Raw genomic sequence first — 24117 nt, 5'->3', positions numbered from 1 at the left:
AGCTGCCTTTACATTTCGCACGACAATGACCTTTCATACCACCGTTGTGCACATTAACACTTTCTTCATGTACTGGTGTACAGAACACAGAGGAGGCCTATGCTACTAAGACATATTCATACCCACTGTGGGCTATTATTTTAGGAAAACCCATTGGCAATTCTTATCCTTAAGCCATGGGAACAAAGCACTAATGCCTGAACAGGTACTTGAACACTATAGATGTGTTAAAATGCAGCAGTTTATAAAGTTTCTTGACCGATAACAGAAATCTAGACTCTTTGCATCATAAATGGTGTAACAGCTTATGCTATTGTTTAGCAATGTTCCCTCTTGCTTCTACAGTCCAAATAGGGAACAAAGCACTAACCCCTGAACAGGGACTTGAACCCTGGGCCCTCAGATTAAAAGTCTGATGCTCTACCGACTGAGCTACCCAGGCTCTGAAAGGTGCTAACTGAAAACCGCTTGATACGCAGAAAACATTATCTGTACAAAACGAGACATGACAACGACCTTTCATGGCACCATTGTGCACATTAACATTTTCTTCATGTACTGGTGCAATACTGCTTACTCAGTTATCAATGAAACACCTCTGGTTTTTACAGAAAAAACAACCTCAGTGTAAATGCTTTAACGTGCAGCAACTTAAAAAGTTCTTTGTAAGATTCCAACTATGAGGACTCTTTGTGAAGTGCCATGACTCTAGACTTAGCTTAGGCTACTGTTTGTAAATACGCTGTGGATGGGCTTTTGGAAGACAACGGTACCTGAAATGATGCAGCAATGGCACTGCTTCAGATGTAGAAGAAGGTCTTTAGTGTTCACCAAATACACCATTTCAACTTCTATTTGGTACCTTCGAGCAATTTTTGGGAGATCAGCGACAAGAGGAATGCTGCGAGAAAGATGTAGAAAGTAGCTAAACTCTAGATTTGGCTCACGTTGTATCGTGTAAACCTGACTATTGTGCGAAACTGACTTTACATTTCGCATGACAACGACCTTTCATGGCACATTAACATTTTCTTCATGTACTGGTGTACAAGACACAGAGGAGGCCTATGCTACTAAGACATATTCACACCCACTGTGGACTATTATTTTAGGCAAACCTATTGACAATTCTTATCCTTAAGCCATGAAGGTATCTGTCATCCTAGATTTGGCTCATGCTGTCTCGTGTAAACTTGACCATTGTGTGAAGCTGCCTTTACATTTCGCACTACAATGACCTTTCATACCACCGTTGTGCACATTAACATTTTTGTCATGTAATGGTGTACAGAATACAGAGGAGGCCTATGCTACTAAGACATATTCACACCCACTGTGGACTATTATTTTAGGCAAGCCCATTGACAATTCTTATCCTTAAGCCATGAAGGTATCTGTCATCCTAGATTTGGCTCACGCTGTCTCGTGTAAACTTGACCATTGTGTGAAGCTGCCTTTACATTTCGCACGACAATGACCTTTCATACCACCGTTGTGCACATTAACACTTTCTTCATGTACTGGTGTACAGAACACAGAGGAGGCCTATGCTACTAAGACATATTCATACCCACTGTGGGCTATTATTTTAGGAAAACCCATTGGCAATTCTTATCCTTAAGCCATGGGAACAAAGCACTAATGCCTGAACAGGTACTTGAACACTATAGATGTGTTAAAATGCAGCAGTTTATAAAGTTTCTTGACCGATAACAGAAATCTAGACTCTTTGCATCATAAATGGTGTAACAGCTTATGCTATTGTTTAGCAATGTTCCCTCTTGCTTCTACAGTCCAAATAGGGAACAAAGCACTAACCCCTGAACAGGGACTTGAACCCTGGGCCCTCAGATTAAAAGTCTGATGCTCTACCGACTGAGCTACCCAGGCTCTGAAAGGTGCTAACTGAAAACCGCTTGATACGCAGAAAACATTATCTGTACAAAACGAGACATGACAACGACCTTTCATGGCACCATTGTGCACATTAACATTTTCTTCATGTACTGGTGCAATACTGCTTACTCAGTTATCAATGAAACACCTCTGGTTTTTACAGAAAAAACAACCTCAGTGTAAATGCTTTAACGTGCAGCAACTTAAAAAGTTCTTTGTAAGATTCCAACTATGAGGACTCTTTGTGAAGTGCCATGACTCTAGACTTAGCTTAGGCTACTGTTTGTAAATACGCTGTGGATGGGCTTTTGGAAGACAACGGTACCTGAAATGATGCAGCAATGGCACTGCTTCAGATGTAGAAGAAGGTCTTTAGTGTTCACCAAATACACCATTTCAACTTCTATTTGGTACCTTCGAGCAATTTTTGGGAGATCAGCGACAAGAGGAATGCTGCGAGAAAGATGTAGAAAGTAGCTAAACTCTAGATTTGGCTCACGTTGTATCGTGTAAACCTGACTATTGTGCGAAACTGACTTTACATTTCGCATGACAACGACCTTTCATGGCACATTAACATTTTCTTCATGTACTGGTGTACAAGACACAGAGGAGGCCTATGCTACTAAGACATATTCACACCCACTGTGGACTATTATTTTAGGCAAACCTATTGACAATTCTTATCCTTAAGCCATGAAGGTATCTGTCATCCTAGATTTGGCTCATGCTGTCTCGTGTAAACTTGACCATTGTGTGAAGCTGCCTTTACATTTCGCACTACAATGACCTTTCATACCACCGTTGTGCACATTAACATTTTTGTCATGTAATGGTGTACAGAATACAGAGGAGGCCTATGCTACTAAGACATATTCACACCCACTGTGGACTATTATTTTAGGCAAGCCCATTGACAATTCTTATCCTTAAGCCATGAAGGTATCTGTCATCCTAGATTTGGCTCACGCTGTCTCGTGTAAACTTGACCATTGTGTGAAGCTGCCTTTACATTTCGCACGACAATGACCTTTCATACCACCGTTGTGCACATTAACACTTTCTTCATGTACTGGTGTACAGAACACAGAGGAGGCCTATGCTACTAAGACATATTCATACCCACTGTGGGCTATTATTTTAGGAAAACCCATTGGCAATTCTTATCCTTAAGCCATGGGAACAAAGCACTAATGCCTGAACAGGTACTTGAACACTATAGATGTGTTAAAATGCAGCAGTTTATAAAGTTTCTTGACCGATAACAGAAATCTAGACTCTTTGCATCATAAATGGTGTAACAGCTTATGCTATTGTTTAGCAATGTTCCCTCTTGCTTCTACAGTCCAAATAGGGAACAAAGCACTAACCCCTGAACAGGGACTTGAACCCTGGGCCCTCAGATTAAAAGTCTGATGCTCTACCGACTGAGCTACCCAGGCTCTGAAAGGTGCTAACTGAAAACCGCTTGATACGCAGAAAACATTATCTGTACAAAACGAGACATGACAACGACCTTTCATGGCACCATTGTGCACATTAACATTTTCTTCATGTACTGGTGCAATACTGCTTACTCAGTTATCAATGAAACACCTCTGGTTTTTAAAGAAAAAACAACCTCAGTGTAAATGCTTTAACGTGCAGCAACTTAAAAAGTTCTTTGTAAGATTCCAACTATGAGGACTCTTTGTGAAGTGCCATGACTCTAGACTTAGCTTAGGCTACTGTTTGTAAATACGCTGTGGATGGGCTTTTGGAAGACAACGGTACCTGAAATGATGCAGCAATGGCACTGCTTCAGATGTAGAAGAAGGTCTTTAGTGTTCACCAAATACCCCATTTCAACTTCTATTTGGTACCTTCAAGCAATTTTTGGGAGATCAGCGACAAGAGGAATGCTGCGAGAATGATGTAGAAAGTAGCTAAACTCTAGATTTGGCTCACGTTGTATCGTGTAAACCTGAATATTGTGCGAAACTGACTTTACATTTCGCATGACAATGACCTTTCATACCACCGTTGTGCACATTAACATTTTCTTCATGTAATGGTGTACAGAATACAGAGGAGGTCTATGCTACTAAGACATATTCACACCCACTGTGGACTATTATTTTAGGCAAGCCCATTGACAATTCTTATCCTTAAGCCATGAAGGTATCTGTCATTCTAGATTTGGCTCACGCTGTCTCGTGTAAACTTGACCATTGTGTGAAGCTGATTCCAACTATGAGGACTCTTTGTGAAGTGCCATGACTCTAGACTTAGCTTAGGCTACTGTTTGTAAATACGCTGTGGATGGGCTTTTGGAAGACAACGGTACCTGAAATGATGCAGCAATGGCACTGCTTCAGATGTAGAAGAAGGTCTTTAGTGTTCACCAAATACCCCATTTCAACTTCTATTTGGTACCTTCGAGCAATTTTTGGGAGATAAGCGACAAGAGGAATGCTGCGAGAATGATGTAGAAAGTAGCTAAACTCTAGATGTGGCTCACGCTGTCTTGTGTAAACCTGACTATTGTGCGAAACTGCCTTTACATTTCGCATGACAATGACCTTTCATGGCACATTAACATTTTCTTCATGTACTGGTGTACAAGACACAGAGGAGGCCTATGCTACTAAGACATATTCACACCCACTGTGGACTATTATTTTAGGCAAACCTATTGACAATTCTTATCCTTAAGCCATGAAGGTATCTGTCATCCTAGAGTTGGCTCATGCTGTCTCGTGTAAACTTGACCATTGTGTGAAGCTGCCTTTACATTTCGCACTACAATGACCTTTCATACCACCGTTGTGCACATTAACATTTTCTTCATGTAATGGTGTACAGAATACAGAGGAGGCCTATGCTACTAAGACATATTCACACCCACTGTGGACTATTATTTTAGGCAAGCCCATTGACAATTCTTATCCTTAAGCCATGAAGGTATCTGTCATCCTAGATTTGGCTCACGCTGTCTCGTGTAAACTTGACCATTGTGTGAAGCTGATTCCAACTATGAGGACTCTTTGTGAAGTGCCATGACTCTAGACTTAGCTTAGGCTACTGTTTGTAAATACGCTGTGGATGGGCTTTTGGAAGACAACGGTACCTGAAATGATGCAGCAATGGCACTGCTTCAGATGTAGAAGAAGGTCTTTAGTGTTCACCAAATACCCCATTTCAACTTCTATTTGGTACCTTCGAGCAATTTTTGGGAGATCAGCGACAAGAGGAATGCCGCGAGAATGACGTCGAAAGTAGCTAAACTCTAGATGTGGCTCACGCTGTCTTGTGTAAACTTGACTATTGTGCGAAACTGCCTTTACATTTCGCATGACAACGACCTTTCATGGCACATTAACATTTTCTTCATGTACTGGTGTACAAGACACAGAGGAGGCCTATGCTACTAAGACATATTCACACCCACTGTGGACTATTATTTTAGGAAAGCCCATTGACAATTCTTATCCTTAAGCCATGGGAACAAAGCACTAATGCCTGAACAGGTACTTGAACACTATTGATGTGTTAAAGTGAAGGAGTTTATTAAGTTTCATGACCAATCACAGAAATCTAGACTCTTTGCATCATAACTGGTGAAACAGCTTATGCTACTGTTTAGCAATGTTCCCTCTTGCTTCTACAGTCCAAATAGGGAACAAAGCACTAACGCCTGAACAGGGACTTGAACCCTGGGCCCTCAGATTAAAAGTCTGATGCTCTACCGACTGAGCTACCCAGGCTCTGAAAGGTGCTAACTGAAAACCGCTTGATACGCAGAAAACATTATCTGTACAAAACGAGACATGACAACGACCTTTCATGGCACCATTGTGCACATTAACATTTTCTTCATGTACTGGTGCAATACTGCTTACTCAGTTATCAATGAAACACCTCTGGTTTTTACAGAAAAAACAACCTCAGTGTAAATGCTTTAACGTGCAGCAACTTAAAAAGTTCTTTGTAAGATTCCAACTATGAGGACTCTTTGTGAAGTGCCATGACTCTAGACTTAGCTTAGGCTACTGTTTGTAAATACGCTGTGGATGGGCTTTTGGAAGACAACGGTAACTGAAATGATGCAGCAATGGCACTGCTTCAGATGTAGAAGAAGGTCTTTAGTGTTCACCAAATACCCCATTTCAACTTCTATTTGGTACCTTCGAGCAATTTTTGGGAGATCAGCGACAAGAGGAATGCTGCGAGAATAATGTAGAAAGTAGCTAAACTCTAGATTTGGCTCACGTTGTATCGTGTAAACCTGACTATTGTGCGAAACTGACTTTACATTTCGCATGACAGTGACCTTTCATACCACCGTTGTGCACATTAACATTTTCTTCATGTAATGGTGTACAGAATACAGAGGAGGCCTACGCTACTAAGACATATTCACACCCACTGTGGACTATTATTTTAGGCAAGCCCATTGACAATTCTTATCCTTAAGCCATGAAGGTATCTGTCATCCTAGATTTGGCTCACGCTGTCTCGTGTAAACTTGACCATTGTGTGAATCTGATTCCAACTATGAGGACTCTTTGTGAAGTGCCATGACTCTAGACTTAGCTTAGGCTACTGTTTGTAAATACGCTGTGGATGGGCTTTTGGAAGACAAGGGTACCTGATTTGATGCAGCAATGGCACTGCTTCAGATGTAGAAGAAGGTCTTTAGTGTTCACCAAATACACCATTTCAACTTCTATTAGCTACCTTCGATTAATTTTTGGGAGATCAGCGACAAGAGGAATTCTGCGAGAATGATGTAGACAGTAGCTAAACTCTAGATTTGGCTCACGTTGTATCGTGTAAACCTGACTATTGTGCGAAACTGACTTTACATTTCGCATGACAACGACCTTTCATGGCACATTAACATTTTCTTCATGTACTGGTGTACAAGACACAGAGGAGGCCTATGCTACTAAGACATATTCACACCCACTGTGGACTATTATTTTAGGCAAACCTATTGACAATTCTTATCCTTAAGCCATGAAGGTATCTGTCATCCTAGATTTGGCTCATGCTGTCTCGTGTAAACTTGACCATTGTGTGAAGCTGCCTTTACATTTCGCACTACAATGACCTTTCATACCACCGTTGTGCACATTAACATTTTTGTCATGTAATGGTGTACAGAATACAGAGGAGGCCTATGCTACTAAGACATATTCACACCCACTGTGGACTATTATTTTAGGCAAGCCCATTGACAATTCTTATCCTTAAGCCATGAAGGTATCTGTCATCCTAGATTTGGCTCACGCTGTCTCGTGTAAACTTGACCATTGTGTGAAGCTGCCTTTACATTTCGCACGACAATGACCTTTCATACCACCGTTGTGCACATTAACACTTTCTTCATGTACTGGTGTACAGAACACAGAGGAGGCCTATGCTACTAAGACATATTCATACCCACTGTGGGCTATTATTTTAGGAAAACCCATTGGCAATTCTTATCCTTAAGCCATGGGAACAAAGCACTAATGCCTGAACAGGTACTTGAACACTATAGATGTGTTAAAATGCAGCAGTTTATAAAGTTTCTTGACCGATAACAGAAATCTAGACTCTTTGCATCATAAATGGTGTAACAGCTTATGCTATTGTTTAGCAATGTTCCCTCTTGCTTCTACAGTCCAAATAGGGAACAAAGCACTAACCCCTGAACAGGGACTTGAACCCTGGGCCCTCAGATTAAAAGTCTGATGCTCTACCGACTGAGCTACCCAGGCTCTGAAAGGTGCTAACTGAAAACCGCTTGATACGCAGAAAACATTATCTGTACAAAACGAGACATGACAACGACCTTTCATGGCACCATTGTGCACATTAACATTTTCTTCATGTACTGGTGCAATACTGCTTACTCAGTTATCAATGAAACACCTCTGGTTTTTACAGAAAAAACAACCTCAGTGTAAATGCTTTAACGTGCAGCAACTTAAAAAGTTCTTTGTAAGATTCCAACTATGAGGACTCTTTGTGAAGTGCCATGACTCTAGACTTAGCTTAGGCTACTGTTTGTAAATACGCTGTGGATGGGCTTTTGGAAGACAACGGTACCTGAAATAATGCAGCAATGGCACTGCTTCAGATGTAGAAGAAGGTCTTTAGTGTTCACCAAATACACCATTTCAACTTCTATTTGGTACCTTCGAGCAATTTTTGGGAGATCAGCGACAAGAGGAATGCTGCGAGAAAGATGTAGAAAGTAGCTAAACTCTAGATTTGGCTCACGTTGTATCGTGTAAACCTGACTATTGTGCGAAACTGACTTTACATTTCGCATGACAATGACCTTTCATACCACCGTTGTGCACATTAACATTTTCTTCATGTAATGGTGCAATACTTCTTACTCAGTTATCAATGTAACACCTCTGGTTTTTACAGAAAAAACAACCTCAGTGTAAATGCTTTAACGTGCAGCAACTTAAAAAGTTATTTGTAAGATTCCAACTATGAGGACTCTTTGTGGAGCTGAACTTCACAATAATACACAAAACATGGAAACAATTGTTTATGTTACTGGAGTGCACATCTTCTTTATGCACTGGTGGTAGTCTTACTGGTGTCTTTCTCAACAGGCTTCAATTGGTCTAAAATACAGCTTCGCATATTTTAACTGACACCTTCTGAGGCAAGGACATCCCCCCCCCCCCCGTTTTATCCTCCCTCCACTGGCTGCTTGTCCATTTGAGATTAGATTAAACTTCTTTTGTCTGCTTTAGGTCTGGACCCACCCTACATTTCCAATTGATTTAGTTTCTGTGTGCTAGATCCCTGAGGTCACTGTGTTAATTTAAAACATCAACAGTTGGACAGCCCTGTCTAGTGGTTTCTTAAGCTATTTGCAACACAGCATCTGCACCACTGCAGAGACAGCAATTATTGAGTTATACAAAAAGAACAGCTTTTTTCTGCGTAAACATAACCACACTGTTACGGGTTTACACAAAAGTTTTCTGACTGTTGTTTGGACTTTTGAAGCTAACACCACTGATGTTTACAAATCCCCAACAAGACTGGAATAAAATAACCTCTTGTTACTAATTTTCTCCATATTTTCACTATGGTCTTTTTTATGACACTGTCAACTTTCAAAATGCTCAGAAGTATAGTTTAGTTTCTATGCACTGCACATTGGAGTGGTTTTATGTAAAAATAAAAAATATTCCTTCAAAAAGATTGACAAAAATATGAAAATCTACTAACTCTTTGATGGTGATGGAGGTCGGTATCTCAGTCCAGAGCCGTGCAAACTTGACCGGTGTCACAAGCTCTTGAGGGTCTCGGTCTACATGGGCATGCAACATGAGGCGACAGAAAGAAGCCCGAAGGTCAAAAGGCAGCATCTCATCCATCATGCAGAGGAAGATGAGTTCCACATCCAGTTGTTTGGATATCTCATCTATAGCTAGATACTGACGGTCCAGACACATTCGAGCGAAGAGCTTCAGCTGGTACCTGAAAAGACAATTGAGACAATATGCATACATGTAGGGCTTCCATGTTCTCTCTGTAAAAGTACTCCATGTGAAGACGTACCTGTAGTAGGTGAGGACATTTTCATCATGAGCGTTTCCTTGTCTTGCTTCCTGGGCGAGCTGCCTGATGCTTTTCTCCTGTCTCTCATTGGTTTTATCTGTCCACATCAGCCAGACCTGAACAAAAGAGCCTGATTTTTACACAAAGATTTGAACTCTTTGTTTGACCACCTCATGAAACAATGAAGGTACTTAACCACAGATTTAAAAAAAGGGGACAGTTGAAATTTGTGCTGCAGGGCTTTTTAAGTTTAATTTGTTTGCTTTCCAACTTTTCACTATCTAATTTTTGGTTCCGCTGAATAAATTGTCACACAGGCCCACCTCATCCTCATCTCCATAGTCGTCCATGCCCATGTATTCTCCCCGAACACCTCCAGGGGATGCCTCTTTTGGCACACGTCGCCTGAAACCAAAACAACATAAATGTTTTATCATTAAAATACTGTTTAACAACATTTAAATTCTAATGCCTGTTATAATATCATTGTTGTCTCCTGCTGCTGTGACAGCTGAGATGAAAAGAATAGGAGGCAGGTTTGCCAAATATAATATATAATCCAACATAGTAAATTAGCCATCCATTCTCTATCCACCTATTCGTGCTGCCACTGGAGGATTAATTATGTTAGCATGTTCATTTTAAGTTGGTTGAGCTGAATTTAGAACTAGTTTCTGTTTAGATTGAACTGGCACAACACTGCCTACAGTAGTTCCTTCCACTACAAACATATGGCTCATCTTTCATCTGAACAGATTAGATTGTATTGATGCAAACAAGCTAAAACTGATGCATCTGGATTGTATTCAAAAACTGAAACTAATTACAGCTGCTGATTCCATGCTTGTATTTGTACAAATGGATTAATCTTCACATCTTTGTAATTTGCAAGCAGGGTCAAAGGCTTTGGGGTCAAAGGTTGGAGTCTATCCAGTTTGACTCCACCCCCCAACTGAAGGCTCCAGTCAGTCGAGGGGCTTCTCAAAATATATGCAGTCTTTAAAGCAACAGTGGACATGTTCTGCAGAGAGACTCCACTCATGACAGTTTTTACTTCTTTCAAATTAGGAGTATTTGTGATAAACAAATTAAGAGACTGAGAGGATTTAAATTGAAATTCCCTCCAGTTTTTGGTTCTGACTCACTCCGTCTGGATGAGAATGTCCTGGTTTTTGGGTTCCAGCACACATTTACAGATCAGTTCCTGGGTGACGGGGATGGCCACATTGTTGGACACACACAAATCAGAGAGGTAGTCCAGAAACCTGCAGAAACACGAACAATCATAAATGAATACAAAGTTAGTCATAGAAACAGGGGTGGAAATTACAAATTCCCACCCATTGGTTTTGTTTTTTTCAGAATGGATCAGTTCTGCCTCTCTTGTGTACCTGGGCTCTCGGTTCTTGCGCACAAGGCTGACGAAGGTCTCCACCTCGGTCTTGGTGATGTGCTTCTCCAGTAGTTTGCGGTTGTTATGAAGTAGGGCAGTGATGGTATCTTCAGCCAGGATGTCATAGCCGATCTGACTCTGCATCACTCCAAACTGCTTTGCTATGTGCTCCTGCAGGGATGGAAGGGGGTGACAAAGAGATGCAGTTAGTCGTGATGAAGGTCCTTTCATAAACAGCAGATTCCATCATGACCATGACTTTTTACATTTCTAACAGCACCATGGCCATGGAGATGAAGATTTGAACTTCTGCCAATAACTTAGAAAACAAAACCTTAGGGCCCAGTTTAAGATCAACTGTAGAAATGCACCAAGCAATTTTGCTGATGAACGGAATTGGTCTATTTGTAGCTTGATCAGCCCTGAATGGAGACTGACCTGTTGCCTTTTCAGATTACAGATTAGTGAACACACCACATATAAGCACTACCAGGTCACCCTCGCAACAACACTCTTTGGTCTGAAGGCCATTAAAGATTTAAGAAGACTCAAAGTTGAGCTGTTATTAGTGAGGAGATTAAATGAAGAAGCACTTTTAAATAGACCCTTCCCACTTGTTTTTCTTTTTAAATGCAGGACACTGCAACAACACACATCAACAACACATTTGAGCTGGCAGAGGTAGGCTTGGGGTCTTTTCAAACCCCTGTTTGCTGTTTGTTGTCTGAGGACGGAGGCTGGGAGAGGGCCTTTTGGTTGGGATCTGGGCTAGGGGTAGGGTGCAGGTCTTGGGGGTTGTCTGGTCCTGGGGCTGGCTTTTCGGCTCTCTTGGGATTGCTTGGATTTCCTTGGATCTCGGTTCCTGGCTTCGGTCCCCGGTCCGACGGTTTGGGGGGCACTGGGCTCCAGCGAGGGGGACTTGGCCGGGAAGTGTTGATTGAGATGTGGCTTCGCTTTGGTGGAGGGGCTGGCTTGCCTGCTTGGTGCAGCGTGGTGTACCGTGCGGGAGGGTGGGTGTCCGGCATCCTAGGGCACCTCCAGGGTTTGGATGTGGGGTTGGCGGGTTCCCTGGTCCTTGGCGTGCTGTGGTGGCCTTTCTCCAATGCTTCCTTCTGTGGCTCTGGCCCCTGGCCGGGTGCCAGACGGCAGCTGGTGGTCAGGTGGGTGGGGCGGTGGAGCATGTCTTGTGCCTGCACTAGGGCGGCTGGTGGGTTGTGCTTGGCCATAGACGTTGGCCTGCCCAGCCCGGTTACCTGGCTGGTGCATGTTTCCCTCTCAGGCCGGGGCTGCTGGCGCTGGCCGGATGGTTGGGCGGGCTTGGCGGTGTGCAGCTCTGCTGGCTGTTGTGTCCGGTGGGGGGATCAAGGCGGCGGGCTAGAGGGTGGCGTGGGGGGCTGTAGCTTGTACAGCTCAGCTGGATATTGTTTCTCCCTGGGCTATCGTTGCAGTGGCAGTGATGTGGTGTATCTGTGTGGTTGCAGGGGTGTGGCATTCATGGCGTCTGGGTTTGGGGGCATGTATTCGATATGTGTGTCATGGTTGGGTGTGGCCCTGTGGCGAAATTCCTGTTGGGGTTCATTGGGGGTGGGTGGTTCATTGGGTTAGGATCGGAATTCATTGGGGAGTTGGGACTATTTCATTATGTGGCGGCTCTGGTTGGCGGGTTTGTTTGGACCATGTAGACCTCTCTTTTGTACATGGTCCCCTCTTGGGATGAGGAGGGGGTTGTTGGGGACTGGGGTCGGGGCGGGGGGTCGGGATCGCTCAGCTTCAGGCACGAGCCCGGGCTAGCCCGAACCAGGTTCAGGTGCTGTCTGCCTGTCTCCACCCCCGGAGGGAAGGGGACCACCTCCTGGGTCCGGTTGCCCCTATGGGGTATTGGCACCTGGACCTTGGAGTATAGAGTATGTATGACGGGAGTGTGAGTGAAGGTACGACATCCATTGTTGTTTGTCTTAACGTTGGGTGTGTGGGTGTGAGTGTTTTTATGTGTACGCATAAGGGTGGGAATGTGTGATTGTGACTTTGTGTGCCTGTATTTTGTGTCAGGTTTGGTCTTGGACTGCTCCCTCTCCTGGATCAGTTTAGGCCCCCCATCAAATGTGGGGCCTATTTCCTCGACGCCACACTACCTGCTGGTGGTTTGTGTCTCTGCCCGCTGGTGTACCTGTGGTTCTCGATGTCCGGGGCTGGGTGCTTTGTTGTGTGCTGGCTCACTCCTGGTGGCTGCTTGCCAGGGCCTGGACCCCTGGGCTTTGTTGTGTCTATACTTAGGGAGTGATATGTCCCGGGAGGCGTAGACGGCTGCCGGCGGGGCATGTGGGCTCATCGCTTTTACTATATATATGCTTCCAATAGGTAAAATTATCAGGCAGCATAGGATACATTTTCACTGTTACGCTGATGATACTCAGCTTTACTTATCCATAAATCCTGATGAACCCAACCAGATAGATAGACTACAAGCATGTCTTGAAGATATAAAAACTTGGATGACTTTAAATTTTTTGCTTCTAAATTCAGACAAGACAGAAGTTGTTGTCTTTGGACCGGAGTCTTTAAAAAAGCAACTGCTTAGTCAATCACTTAACCTGGATGGTATTAAATTGACCTCTGATAATAAAGTAAAAAACCTTGGTGTTATTTTTGACCAGGACATGTCATTTAAATCCCATATTAAACAGGTTTCTAGGATTTCCTTCTTTCATCTCCAGAACATTGCCAAAATTAGAAATATCCTGTCCAGGAGTGACGCTGAAAAACTAGCCCACGCATTTGTTACTTCAAGGCTGGACTATTGTAATTCTTTACTATCAAGATGTCCACAAAATGCAGTTAAAAACCTTCAGCTGATTCAAAATGTTGCAGCAAGAGTTCTGATGAAAATTAAAAAGAGAGATCATATTTCTCCTATTTTAGCTTCCCTTCATTGGCTCCCTGTTAAATCCAGAATAGAATTTAAAATTCTCCTCCTCACATATAAAGCCCTTAATGATCTAGCTCCATCATACATCAGAGATCTGATTGGTCCACATGTTCCTAACAGAGCACTTTGTTCTCAGACTGCAGGTTTACTGGTGGTTCCTAGAGTCTCTAGAAGTAGAATGGGAGGCAGATCCTTTAGTTATCAGGCTCCTCTCCTGTGGAACCAGCTTCCAGTTTTAGTCCGTGAGGCAGACACCCTGTCTACTTTTAAGGCTAGGCTTAAAACTTTCCTTTTTGATAAAGCTTATAGTTAGAGTGGCTCAACCTGACTCCCCCTTACTAAGGGGGAGTCAGGTTGAGCCTGACTGCTCAGTTATGGTTGAGGTGCAAACACACCCTCCATTTCTGCTACCTGTATGACCCCTTCTCTTTTCCAATGGTTATATTCAATCTGACAGAGAGGTATCCGAATCGTTGTGGTTTTTAGTATAACAATGACCATCATTGGGCTCTAGATGGACAAACTGTCTACTTTTAAGGCTAGGCTTAAAACTTTCCTTTTTGATAAAGCTTATAGTTAGAGTGGCTTAGTTTATCCTGGGCTATCACTGTAGTTATGCTGCTATAGGCTTAGGCTGTTGGAGGACATAATGACCATTTTCACCCTCTTTGCTACATTCTCATACTACTCTCCAATTTTGCATCATTTGCTGTTATTTCAGTTTTTAACTTTATGTTCTCTCTCTTTTCTCTTCCTAGAAACTACACCTGGCCTGACTCTGTGTCTACCCGTGACACCTTTCTGGAGGGGGGAATCGTCCAAGCTTCTGCTGGCAACAACTTAATGCTCACCTTCTACAGATGATCCACATGGCCCTGTCTTTCAGGTAACCCTTTCTCTGTCCTAGACATGCCAATTGATTGATCTGTTACTGTGACTAACTCTATGTTCTCTCTTTCAGACTCTAACCTTGAAAACTGGCTCAGAGTTTATCTGTTCTTTCTTTCTAGATGAAATGACTAAAGGAGCTACATCCATTAACATTTACTTTTCCTTCCCATAGAAAGTACTCCTGGATCAGTGCTTCTGTGTTCCCTTTGTGTCTCTGCTCTGATCTCTCAAACCCCCAGTTGGTCGTGACAGATGGCCGCTCATACTGAGCCTGGTTCTGGTTCTGCTGGAGGTTTCTTCCTGTTAAAAAGGAGTTTTTCCTCTCCACTGTCGCTACATGCATGCTCAGTATGAGGGATTGCTGCAAAGTCAACGCCAGTGACTGTCCACTGTCTCTACATGCTCATCCAGGAGGAGTGAATGCTACAAGTCACTGACTGGATGCAATCTGCACAGTGCTACTGGGAACCACCCAGTAGCACTGTGGCTACTGGGTGGTTCCCCTGAGACTCTCCCCTGCTCTTCTCTGTGGGGGTTGTGGTAGTCCCGGCGGTGGTTCTTCTGGGGTTCCTGTGCTCTGGGGTGCCTTCGGATGTCTGTGGCTCAGATCTCCTCCGTATCTGTCCCGGGTCCAGGGGGGCAGGTCTGTGGCTCCTCACACTCGCTATTGCATATTTTTATGGAGAAACCTTGTATACACAAGCACGCTCACACTCAGACCCACAGGTGTTTAGATTTAGGTGTTAACAAATACACAGATGTTCTATATTGAGTGGCATTTAATTCAATTCAATTCAATTCAAGACTTCTAGAGACTCTAAGAACCAGTTTCGTGCATCTTATTTTTTTTCTTATTTTTTTTCATTTCTGTCTCTTTGTCCGTAACAATTGAAATAATCCGAAAGCACTTTCTAATAAAGTTTATTTCATAAATATCAGAGCTTTAAAGGGTTAGCTGTAATGCTCTACTTGTGAAAGTAAATCTGTTAAGCTTTTTCTTGGCACTCAGGCAACAACTCTGAGCTGGACAGGACACAAAAATCAAAAACATCTTTTTGTCCCCATCACCACGGTAACTGATGCTGGAAATCTGCCGAGCTCCACAGCAGGTGAAACTTTCTAGTTAATTTAAAAAACAACCAGAAACACAAGGAGCTGTGAGCTTCTAACTGGGCTTAAAATGAAATATAACTACAAACAAATCAAATGTGGTAAATGGCTTGTACTTGCATAACGCTTTATCAAGTCCCCAGAGACCCCAAACTACATTCACCCATTCATACACACACTGACGAGCTACACTGTAACCACAGCTGCCCTGGAGCAGACTGACAGAAGTGAGGCTGCCATACACAGGCACCAACAAGCCCTCTGACCACCATCAGCAGGCAAGACAGGTGAAGTGTCTTGCCCAAGGACACAACGACTGAGACAGATATAGCAGGGGGCTTGAACCAGCAACCCACCGGTTACAAGATGAACCCCTGCCACCATCACCATGGTTGCCCAAATATGTTGTAATTATTAAATCTCAACAGTCATGCTGATCTACAACATTACCGAACTGCATGTTGTCACTGTGTCCCATTTATTTTTACAGCGAGAAGATCATGGTTCTGCATGAAAGTGGAAAACATAACCACCTACTGGTTCCAGACCTGGTGATATGGGCAACACAGGGCCAAATGTAGAAACTTTAGCCAAAGGTTTGGTAAAAGAAAATGTGTTTAAGTGTGTGATAAAAGTTTAAAAAGTCCTGCTAATTAAATTAAATGTTTAAAATTAGAACATTCTACTGGGGACAAAGGTGATTTGGGAGTTTCCACCGTAGAATTGAGCGCGGCAGACCTTGCTGTGTGCATTGAGAAGCAGTTCACTGCAGAAGACTCCTCCACGGCTGACCGTGGCTGAGCTGGGCTCTCCTAACAATAGTTAGGGGGAAGGTTACAGAGCGCTGAGAAGGCTCCGACTCTTGGTCCAGACGTAGACAAATTTTAATGGAATATTCTCAGACACGTAGTGGGTCAGAACAGGTCTAAGGAATTACCTCCTCCCCAAGGAGAAACGTATGATTTTATGGTGAAAAAATCTGGACCAATCAGTGATTCAATCAGTTAATGGGATGTAAATTGTCTTGCAAGTGGTTCATTTAGTCTTATGATTTGAATAAACTTAAGGTCATTAAATTCAATATTTAGGCCAACGATTCTTTACTTTACTTTACTTTCCTTTCTCATGCCACTGCAATTTACTTTTTAAAAATGTGTTTGTCATCATGTAAATCACTTCGAATTATCTGCGGTTTGTTTCTCTCTCTGTCTTCTCTCTCTCTTTCATATTTCTATGGTTCCTATTTCCAGGTCTGGATAACAATTTAAAAATAAAACATTATTGAAAGATTTTTGATTTTCCAGATTTATTTCTCACCTATATTCCTTTAAAGGACTAAAATCTAATAGTTATTAACAATTAAGGAGGATTTTAATCCATCCATCCACTGTCTTTACCTGCTTGTCCCCACAGGGTTGCGGAGGGGTCACTAGAAGAGAGGCGGGGTACACCCTGGACAGGTGGCCGGTCCACCATAGCGAAACAGTGACAAACAACCATGAATGTAACAACCTAAATGTAATTTAGAAAGACCAATAAACCTAACAGTCATGTTTTTAGACTGTGGGAGGAAGCCAGAGTACCCGGTGAGAGAACCCACGTACAGGCAGAGCATGCTTGACCCCTGGCCAGGATTGGTACCCGGACCTTCCAACTGCAAGGCACCACTGCAGCCCAAAGAAGATTTATCTTTCATCTGCCAAATCATCAGCCGATTTTGGTTTGTGAATTCACTGAATGGACACACAATTAAAAATCAAAAAGGGCAATTCCACAGCTTTTCAGATTTTAGGCACCGTTAAATTCAGGTTGATCTGAATTTGTGGTTTTGACTGGGTCTTATTAAAATGCCAAAACAACACATTTAAACTGTCCTCAGAATGTGTTTTAAAGAATCGGCCAATACTGCAGGGTACACCAATAAATATTTAACAAACACAAGGGTTACAGAGTTGGAAAAAGTGAACAAGATCCAAAAGGCCCGGTACCACATCAGCTGTAGGACTGTGTTTTGTGGAACCTACAGATGATATCACTATTCTAGTAGTTCAAGATGGGATATTTTGTAATTAAATGTCCATGATGTTATAAAAAAGGGAGATCTGTTTTAAATAAATATGAGTCTGAAACAGTTAGGAAATTTGAAATAAAAACTGTAGGATTCTTGATCCTACAGGCAGGATCCTGTCTCTGGTTGTTAATTAACTGCACAGGATATGAGCAGAAGCTTTTACTGTTTCTGAACATCAGGATGATTATTAGAAACTCCAAGATCTAAGGATCACCCTGTTAGGGTTGTTAGTGTGCATCTGGGCAGTGGGCCTGATCTGGAGAAGGTCCAGGAGTGTGTTCCCAGCTCGCACCTGCCTCAGTTCATTTTGACACGAATTCTCATTTTTCTTCCTCATTTCATAATAGTGAGCCACTGATTTTTCAGCTTCTTATATCTATTCGTCTTTTGCCGGTTTTCTTTTTGTAGCAGCTGAAATACTTTTACTCTAATGTAATTATTTAGGTTAGCTTTGTCTAGATCGTGTTTCATATGAATCTGCAGAGATCCAGAGCCAGAAAATATGGACTGATTTATCGTTCAGTGTTGCAGCAGCACTTTTACCCAGATATCAGTGGTTAGGTCCAGTAATGGCAGGTACCCTATAGATCTCCTGGATGTATTCAAACCTCCTTCCTGGTACCGTCTGCTGCTCTGGAAAGAAGCAGACAGATTCCTGACAGCCAATAGCTGATAGAAGCAGACAGACCTGGTTCTTGCGGTAGTCATCCTGTGAGTGCCGCAGAACCCTGTAGCAGAGCCGGAGCATGTACTGGTACGGAGCGTTCTTCTGGTCAGCCAGCTCCTCCAGACGCAGCAGTGGTCCCTCATCTTCCCCTCGATCTTTAAAGGGAGCCTTTAGGATGCCAAAGATCTGAACACACAAACAAAAACAGCATCACCGACTAATCCAGACCTTTACAGAAAACCAAGACCAAGGGAAAGAAAACACTGCCAAACTATTGCCCTTATGTTTGTTAAACAGGTTCTTCAGATCCTACTCTGGACTGATTTCCAGTTTTCAGGAAAACTTCTATGCATCCATCTGTTTTTCCCTTTGAGGTCAGTGTGAGCGTCCCTCTTCCAGCTGAAAACATAAGCTTTTCCAAGATCTTAAGCAAGAAGTAAGAACTCATCAAAAAGCTTCCTGTCTTCCCAGAGATAGGAATTACTGATTGTGTTTTGGAGGTTTGTGGTAAACATTAATTCAACATTTCAGAGTAGAGAAGGAGCCACTCACAGAAAACTGTTGGTCCTTTTCTTTCAGTAACAGCTAATGATCGTAAGTGGGAGCTCATCTCTCTTATTACCTCAACAGACCACCATCAGAACCACGACCAACACTGCACCGTCCTGCCTGTCTATAGATGTTAACAGAGAAAACGTCATCCTTCTTTCACCGTTAATTGTGGCTCATCTGCAGTTTTCTGAAAGTTTGTTCCAGATTAGTGGAGCAGAAGAACTGAATGATGCTTCTCCATGTTTGAATTCAATTCAATTCAATTCAGTTTATTCATATAGCGCCAATTCACAACACATGTTGTCTCAAGGTTCTTCACAGCAGTCAGGTTCATACATTCCAATTTGGTTCTGACTCTGTGGCTGCAGAGTAGACTGGAACCAGAAGACCTGAGCGGTCTGGAACATTTAATAAGATATTGAAACTAAGGATCACTGGACCATCTGCAGGTTCTACAGAACGCTGCTGCCAGACTTTGGATCAAATCACCAAAGTTTTCTCATGTCACACCGCTACTTGTCCATCTCCATTGGCTCCACAACCACTCCAGAGAGCACACTTCAACATCTTGGTTCTCACTTAAAGGGCTTTGAATGGTCAGGTGCCGGCATACATCTCAGAACTTCTACCTCTGCATGTTCTTAGCAGGTTCCTGAGGTCACGTGACCAAGGCCTGCTGGTTCTGCCACATACAAGGCTGCAAACTGCTCAGCAGCAGAACCAGGACTTTGGACTTCACTCCCCTTTAAATTTAGGTCCATGGAGTCTGTTGAGCTTTTTAAAAAGCAGCTAAAAACTCATCTTTTTACAAATGCTTTAGATAAACTATGTGTTTAGTGTTCTTCTGCACAGCACCTTGTGATCCAAGTCTTTAAAGGTTCTTTATAGAAAAGGTTTTACTTGCTTATTATTTTAATTTTCTGGGGAGTACAAGCAAACTAAATCATTGGTACTGTGCAAAAATCTCTGAAACTGTCTATTTTAGAGACAATGGGAAGCAGGCGGTTTTATATGAAAACAAATGCAACTACTTAAAAAAAAATACATGTAAAGTAAGTTTGGTTGTTCAGTTTGATTCAGAAGGATGCATCTTTAAAGGTGACCTCTCTACCAGGCCAGAGAAGTCCTAAACATCCATCAGAAAAATGACATTTATCCTGAAAGAACATCATACGAAGACATGGCCAGGAAGAAGAACCAGAGGAAAAGCTACTGGGAACCAGGATTCGAGTCTAAATGAAAGATTCCTGTTGTAACGCAGATGTGGGTTCGAAAAGTGAAGAAATATTAATTATATGTTGTTCCAATGACTTTGTAAGACTGCTTAACATGGAAACAAAGATGTAGGAAGATGAGCGGAAGAAGAAAAATCTGTGGCCAGAAGCTGATGGTGCAGATCAGAGATGCTGCTCTAATTCCTGACAGTAAAATGCAAGAAGCTTAATTTTTGTTTTGCCTCAACAAATAAAGACTTCATCATTTTACACACAGTAATGAACAAAATGAATAAACAGAACTTCAAATGCAGCAAGACCCAGTTATCAACTGAGGTAGAACCTTTAGAAGGTAGAACCTTGAGCTGCCTAAACCCAGAAGCCTTTAGACATTAGTTCCAAATTTAATTTTAATATTTTCCAAATTCAGTTTTTATTTTTCATAATTCCATTTATTTCAAAGCAAACATGCTTTAACCTTTAACCTTATGTTAAAGTTCTGCTTAGAGTTCTGCTGAAGTCAAGTGTCCATCAGATGGGCCGAAGCATCACCAAACAGGACCTGCTCTATGTTCCTGATTATTTTATATGTCAAATTCTGCTTTTAAGCCGTATTTTCGACACCGTGGTCTGGTTCCGAACTGAAGTGCTGTTTGATCCGGTTCGGGACCAGAGTTCTATCTGAGATCGGACTGCTCATTGAAGTTTCAGCTCTGAAGGCAGTTGCTTGTCTGAGAAGGTTTTAAGATGATCTAAAGAAACAAGTGAAAGTTCTTTGATATCAGACCTGTTTTAAGATATTCTGCTCTCTCATCAGTTTCTGCCGTTCACGGTTTGGTTTGGACATGGTCACGTCCAGAACCGGCTGGCCGCTGTTTGTGACATCAGCCACGAAGAAAACCACGTCCTCCAGCAGCTTGATGGCAAACCTGCAGGCACAGAGCAGAGAGTCCTAAATGCTCCTTTCACAAGAATACCAAAACATGATGAAAAAACTGTGTGATTCCACAGATCCCACCTTTCCAATGGATTACGGCACCTTACCTGCGGTCGTTCTGGCTGATGAAGCCGGAGCTAAACTGGTCCACCATGGTGCTCAGCATGGCGCTGGCGTCGTTGGCAAAGTCCAGATCTCGGATCTCCATCACCGGAACGGAAACGATGGCGAACGCCTCCTTGTCTTCTTTAGTGGGACACGTTCCCAACTGCAGAAGGATAGATGTTAGTCTAACATTAGCAGAAATATACATTGTTATTTATTTTATATATTAAGTTTAAACTGCAAATGAAAACCTTGATGAATATAAAATAAGAATACAAATCCCTTTCTCTCCAACAGTTTTCCTTTGATTAACATCTTAATCCAACATGACCAACAGGTTAGCAGAGAGCAGAAATAATAAAAACCCACCATGAGTCTGATAGGTCGCTCCTCGTCGACGTCGATGGGAACATTGGTGCTCTGGATCCAGGTGTTGGTGCAGAGATGTCTCAGCCGAACATAAGAGTTTCTGAAGGAAAAGACGATTATCCGTTTATATTCAACGTTATGCCATTTCTCCAGCTGCTTGATGTAATTCTTCACAGAAATGAGGTGTCGCTGCCACTTTTCATTGTTTGAAAAAAAGATAAATAAAATTGTTCTTAGTATCTGTACTATACACATGTCTCCCCGGGTAAACATGTGTTAAAAGCTTTAAAATAAATCTTTTTATTACAGCAGCAAATTATCTGTCCAGGGTTTATCCGCCTCTCACCCTCTGACTGCTGGAGATAGATGGAAAATATTTATTTGGTTGAGGATAAAAAATCTAATTTTATGACATAAATGTTTTTACAAAATGTCACAATTACAGGAAGCCTTTCTTTAAAATGAATGTAACTAAAGCACGTTTTAATGTTTACGTTAATAAGACCTTCTAATTAATGATCCATGATCCAATTTCATTCATTTCTGTTTTAAGTATATAGAGTCAGTTCACAACAAATATCGTCTCAAGGCACTTTGACACAATGAGCCATTTTTTTGTCATTGGCCCACAGAATGATGAGGATTATTTTATCCATGTTGACAGAGAGGAGGACGGCGAGGGAGGTAAAAACATTTCAGAAAACGGTAGCAAAGCAAAGAGCAGAATTTAGGGGTAACAAAGTCTCCATAACAAGCATGTCTTCATGCCAGTAGATGTTTGGCAGTGGTGCCATGAAAAAGGCTTTTCCAAGTCTTCTCCTACCTTCAAACATGGAAGCATGAGCTCTGGTAAACTCTACTGGGACTTCAGCTGGAAATGTGAGCTTTGGCCAGGGGAGACTAAAAGATGGAGGTGGGTCTAGGTGGGTCAGATGTGAACCGAATGATGAATTTGTACCTCATAGCCACTGTTAGGTAAGGTGTTTGGAAAAACATGATGAAGATTGAATCTGGAAACATCATCAGTCATGAATACAGTAACGATATTTTGGGGTTATTTTTATACATTTGTGGAGCTTAGAGTCTCTCTAATGCCCAAAGAAAAACATGTTCAGTCACGCTGTGAATGTTAATCGGACCTCACGATCTTCCCTAGTCAAAGTCTGATTGACCAACTGCCACATTACTCGACTCCACCATGGAAGTACAAGAGAATTCAAGACACCACTGGTGGCTTTCAGACTCAGAAATGGAGAGGATTACATCTGTCCAGCTGTGTTAAAGTTTTCCAGCTGCGTTCACTTTTTAAGAAACTGATGTAAGAGACCTGCAACCCAATCACGGATAAGCAGAAGACACACTGCGGGGATATGTTGAGCTTGATTCAGTAATATATTTTATATTGTGTTCCCCTTCGAGAGACATGTACTGGACCAGCACGCCCACAGGGACCAGATCGGTTCAGTTGGAGTTGAAGCAGCAATGAGTCGGACCTCAAGTAAGGCACTTTCTCTGTTTTTCTGTGGCAGTTGTCTAGTGCTGGCTAGCTAACTAACCCTAACCGCTTCTCCTCTCAACTTATCCTTCTTGAATCAGAGCCAGGATTACAAATCAGAATTATGTCTAATTATACTTTCAGCTTCTAAGAAACTAATAAGCTCTGGCTAAGTCTCAGGTATTTAATCAGTTTAATTATATTTGAATGTTGAGTTTATGATTATTAATTTCTTCTTTATTAATTAAGAAGAAGTAAATCGCTTAGAATTTACTTCTTGATTTATCGATTCTAAGCTCTCATCAATTATTACATTTCAGCTGGTGGTTAGAGGGCCCAGTGGCTCTGATTGTATGGCAGCCTCACCTCTGTCAGTCTGCACTAGGGCAGCTGTGGCTACATTGTAGCTCACCACTGTTGGTGTGTGAACGGGTGGATGAACGGGTGGATGACTTGTGGGAGGATGATTGTAGTGGAAAGTCCTTGGACTTAATAAAGTTCAGGCCTTTTACCATTTCAGCCGAAGGGGTTTTCTGTTGATTTCTGAATGATTTCCTTTAGTTTGATGAAGATGTAACAAACATTCACTCCTTAAACTGATCCTCAGACTGATTTATTAACAGCAATATTATTGAACCTCCCTACAGTAGAACTGGACTCTTCTTATTAGATCTGTTTATGACTATATGATGGGATGGTACTGGGTTGATTTGAAAGGAGTTTGTGGTGAATTAAATCTCAGATAATTAAAAATAAATTGGATATGAGATTTATTTTAAAAATGGAAACAAAAGTCAATAAAGCGAGTTGAGTTGAAGTTTCAAGCATCTCACTGATGAGATGTTTTCAGAGATAACAACTCTCTGGGATGTGGGCTTTGTAACTCCAGCACATATATATGATAGACTGACGTTTAATGTCAAACATC

The 24117-nt window shown here is 42.1% G+C and overlaps 1 protein-coding gene and 5 non-coding genes across 6 annotated transcripts in view; all 6 read right to left on the bottom strand.

The window, feature by feature from the left end:
* Nucleotides 1–24117, bottom strand: part of itpr3 (inositol 1,4,5-trisphosphate receptor, type 3) — a 123890-nt gene that overhangs the window by 68477 nt on the left and 31296 nt on the right. The window contains exons 12-20 of the mRNA XM_047371806.1: nucleotides 21695–21794; nucleotides 21328–21488; nucleotides 21071–21212; nucleotides 18539–18703; nucleotides 10851–11023; nucleotides 10605–10724; nucleotides 9783–9864; nucleotides 9460–9575; nucleotides 9127–9378 (exon numbers count right to left, since the gene is read on the bottom strand). Coding sequence (XP_047227762.1) covers nucleotides 9127–9378; nucleotides 9460–9575; nucleotides 9783–9864; nucleotides 10605–10724; nucleotides 10851–11023; nucleotides 18539–18703; nucleotides 21071–21212; nucleotides 21328–21488; nucleotides 21695–21794 — 1311 coding nt within the window. The remainder of the gene's footprint in view (nucleotides 1–9126; nucleotides 9379–9459; nucleotides 9576–9782; nucleotides 9865–10604; nucleotides 10725–10850; nucleotides 11024–18538; nucleotides 18704–21070; nucleotides 21213–21327; nucleotides 21489–21694; nucleotides 21795–24117) is intronic.
* On the bottom strand, nucleotides 370–442 carry trnak-uuu. The gene has a single exon. It is a non-coding gene; the product is annotated as a tRNA-Lys (tRNA).
* trnak-uuu lies at nucleotides 1818–1890 on the bottom strand. Its single transcript has one exon. It is a non-coding gene; the product is annotated as a tRNA-Lys (tRNA).
* On the bottom strand, nucleotides 3266–3338 carry trnak-uuu. The gene has a single exon. It is a non-coding gene; the product is annotated as a tRNA-Lys (tRNA).
* On the bottom strand, nucleotides 5570–5642 carry trnak-uuu. Its single transcript has one exon. It is a non-coding gene; the product is annotated as a tRNA-Lys (tRNA).
* trnak-uuu lies at nucleotides 7571–7643 on the bottom strand. The gene has a single exon. It is a non-coding gene; the product is annotated as a tRNA-Lys (tRNA).

The sequence above is a fragment of the Girardinichthys multiradiatus genome, chromosome 1 (assembly GCF_021462225.1).
Source record: "Girardinichthys multiradiatus isolate DD_20200921_A chromosome 1, DD_fGirMul_XY1, whole genome shotgun sequence".
NCBI classification, from domain to species: domain Eukaryota; kingdom Metazoa; phylum Chordata; class Actinopteri; order Cyprinodontiformes; family Goodeidae; genus Girardinichthys; species Girardinichthys multiradiatus.
This window is presented reverse-complemented; position numbering and strand designations above follow the sequence as displayed.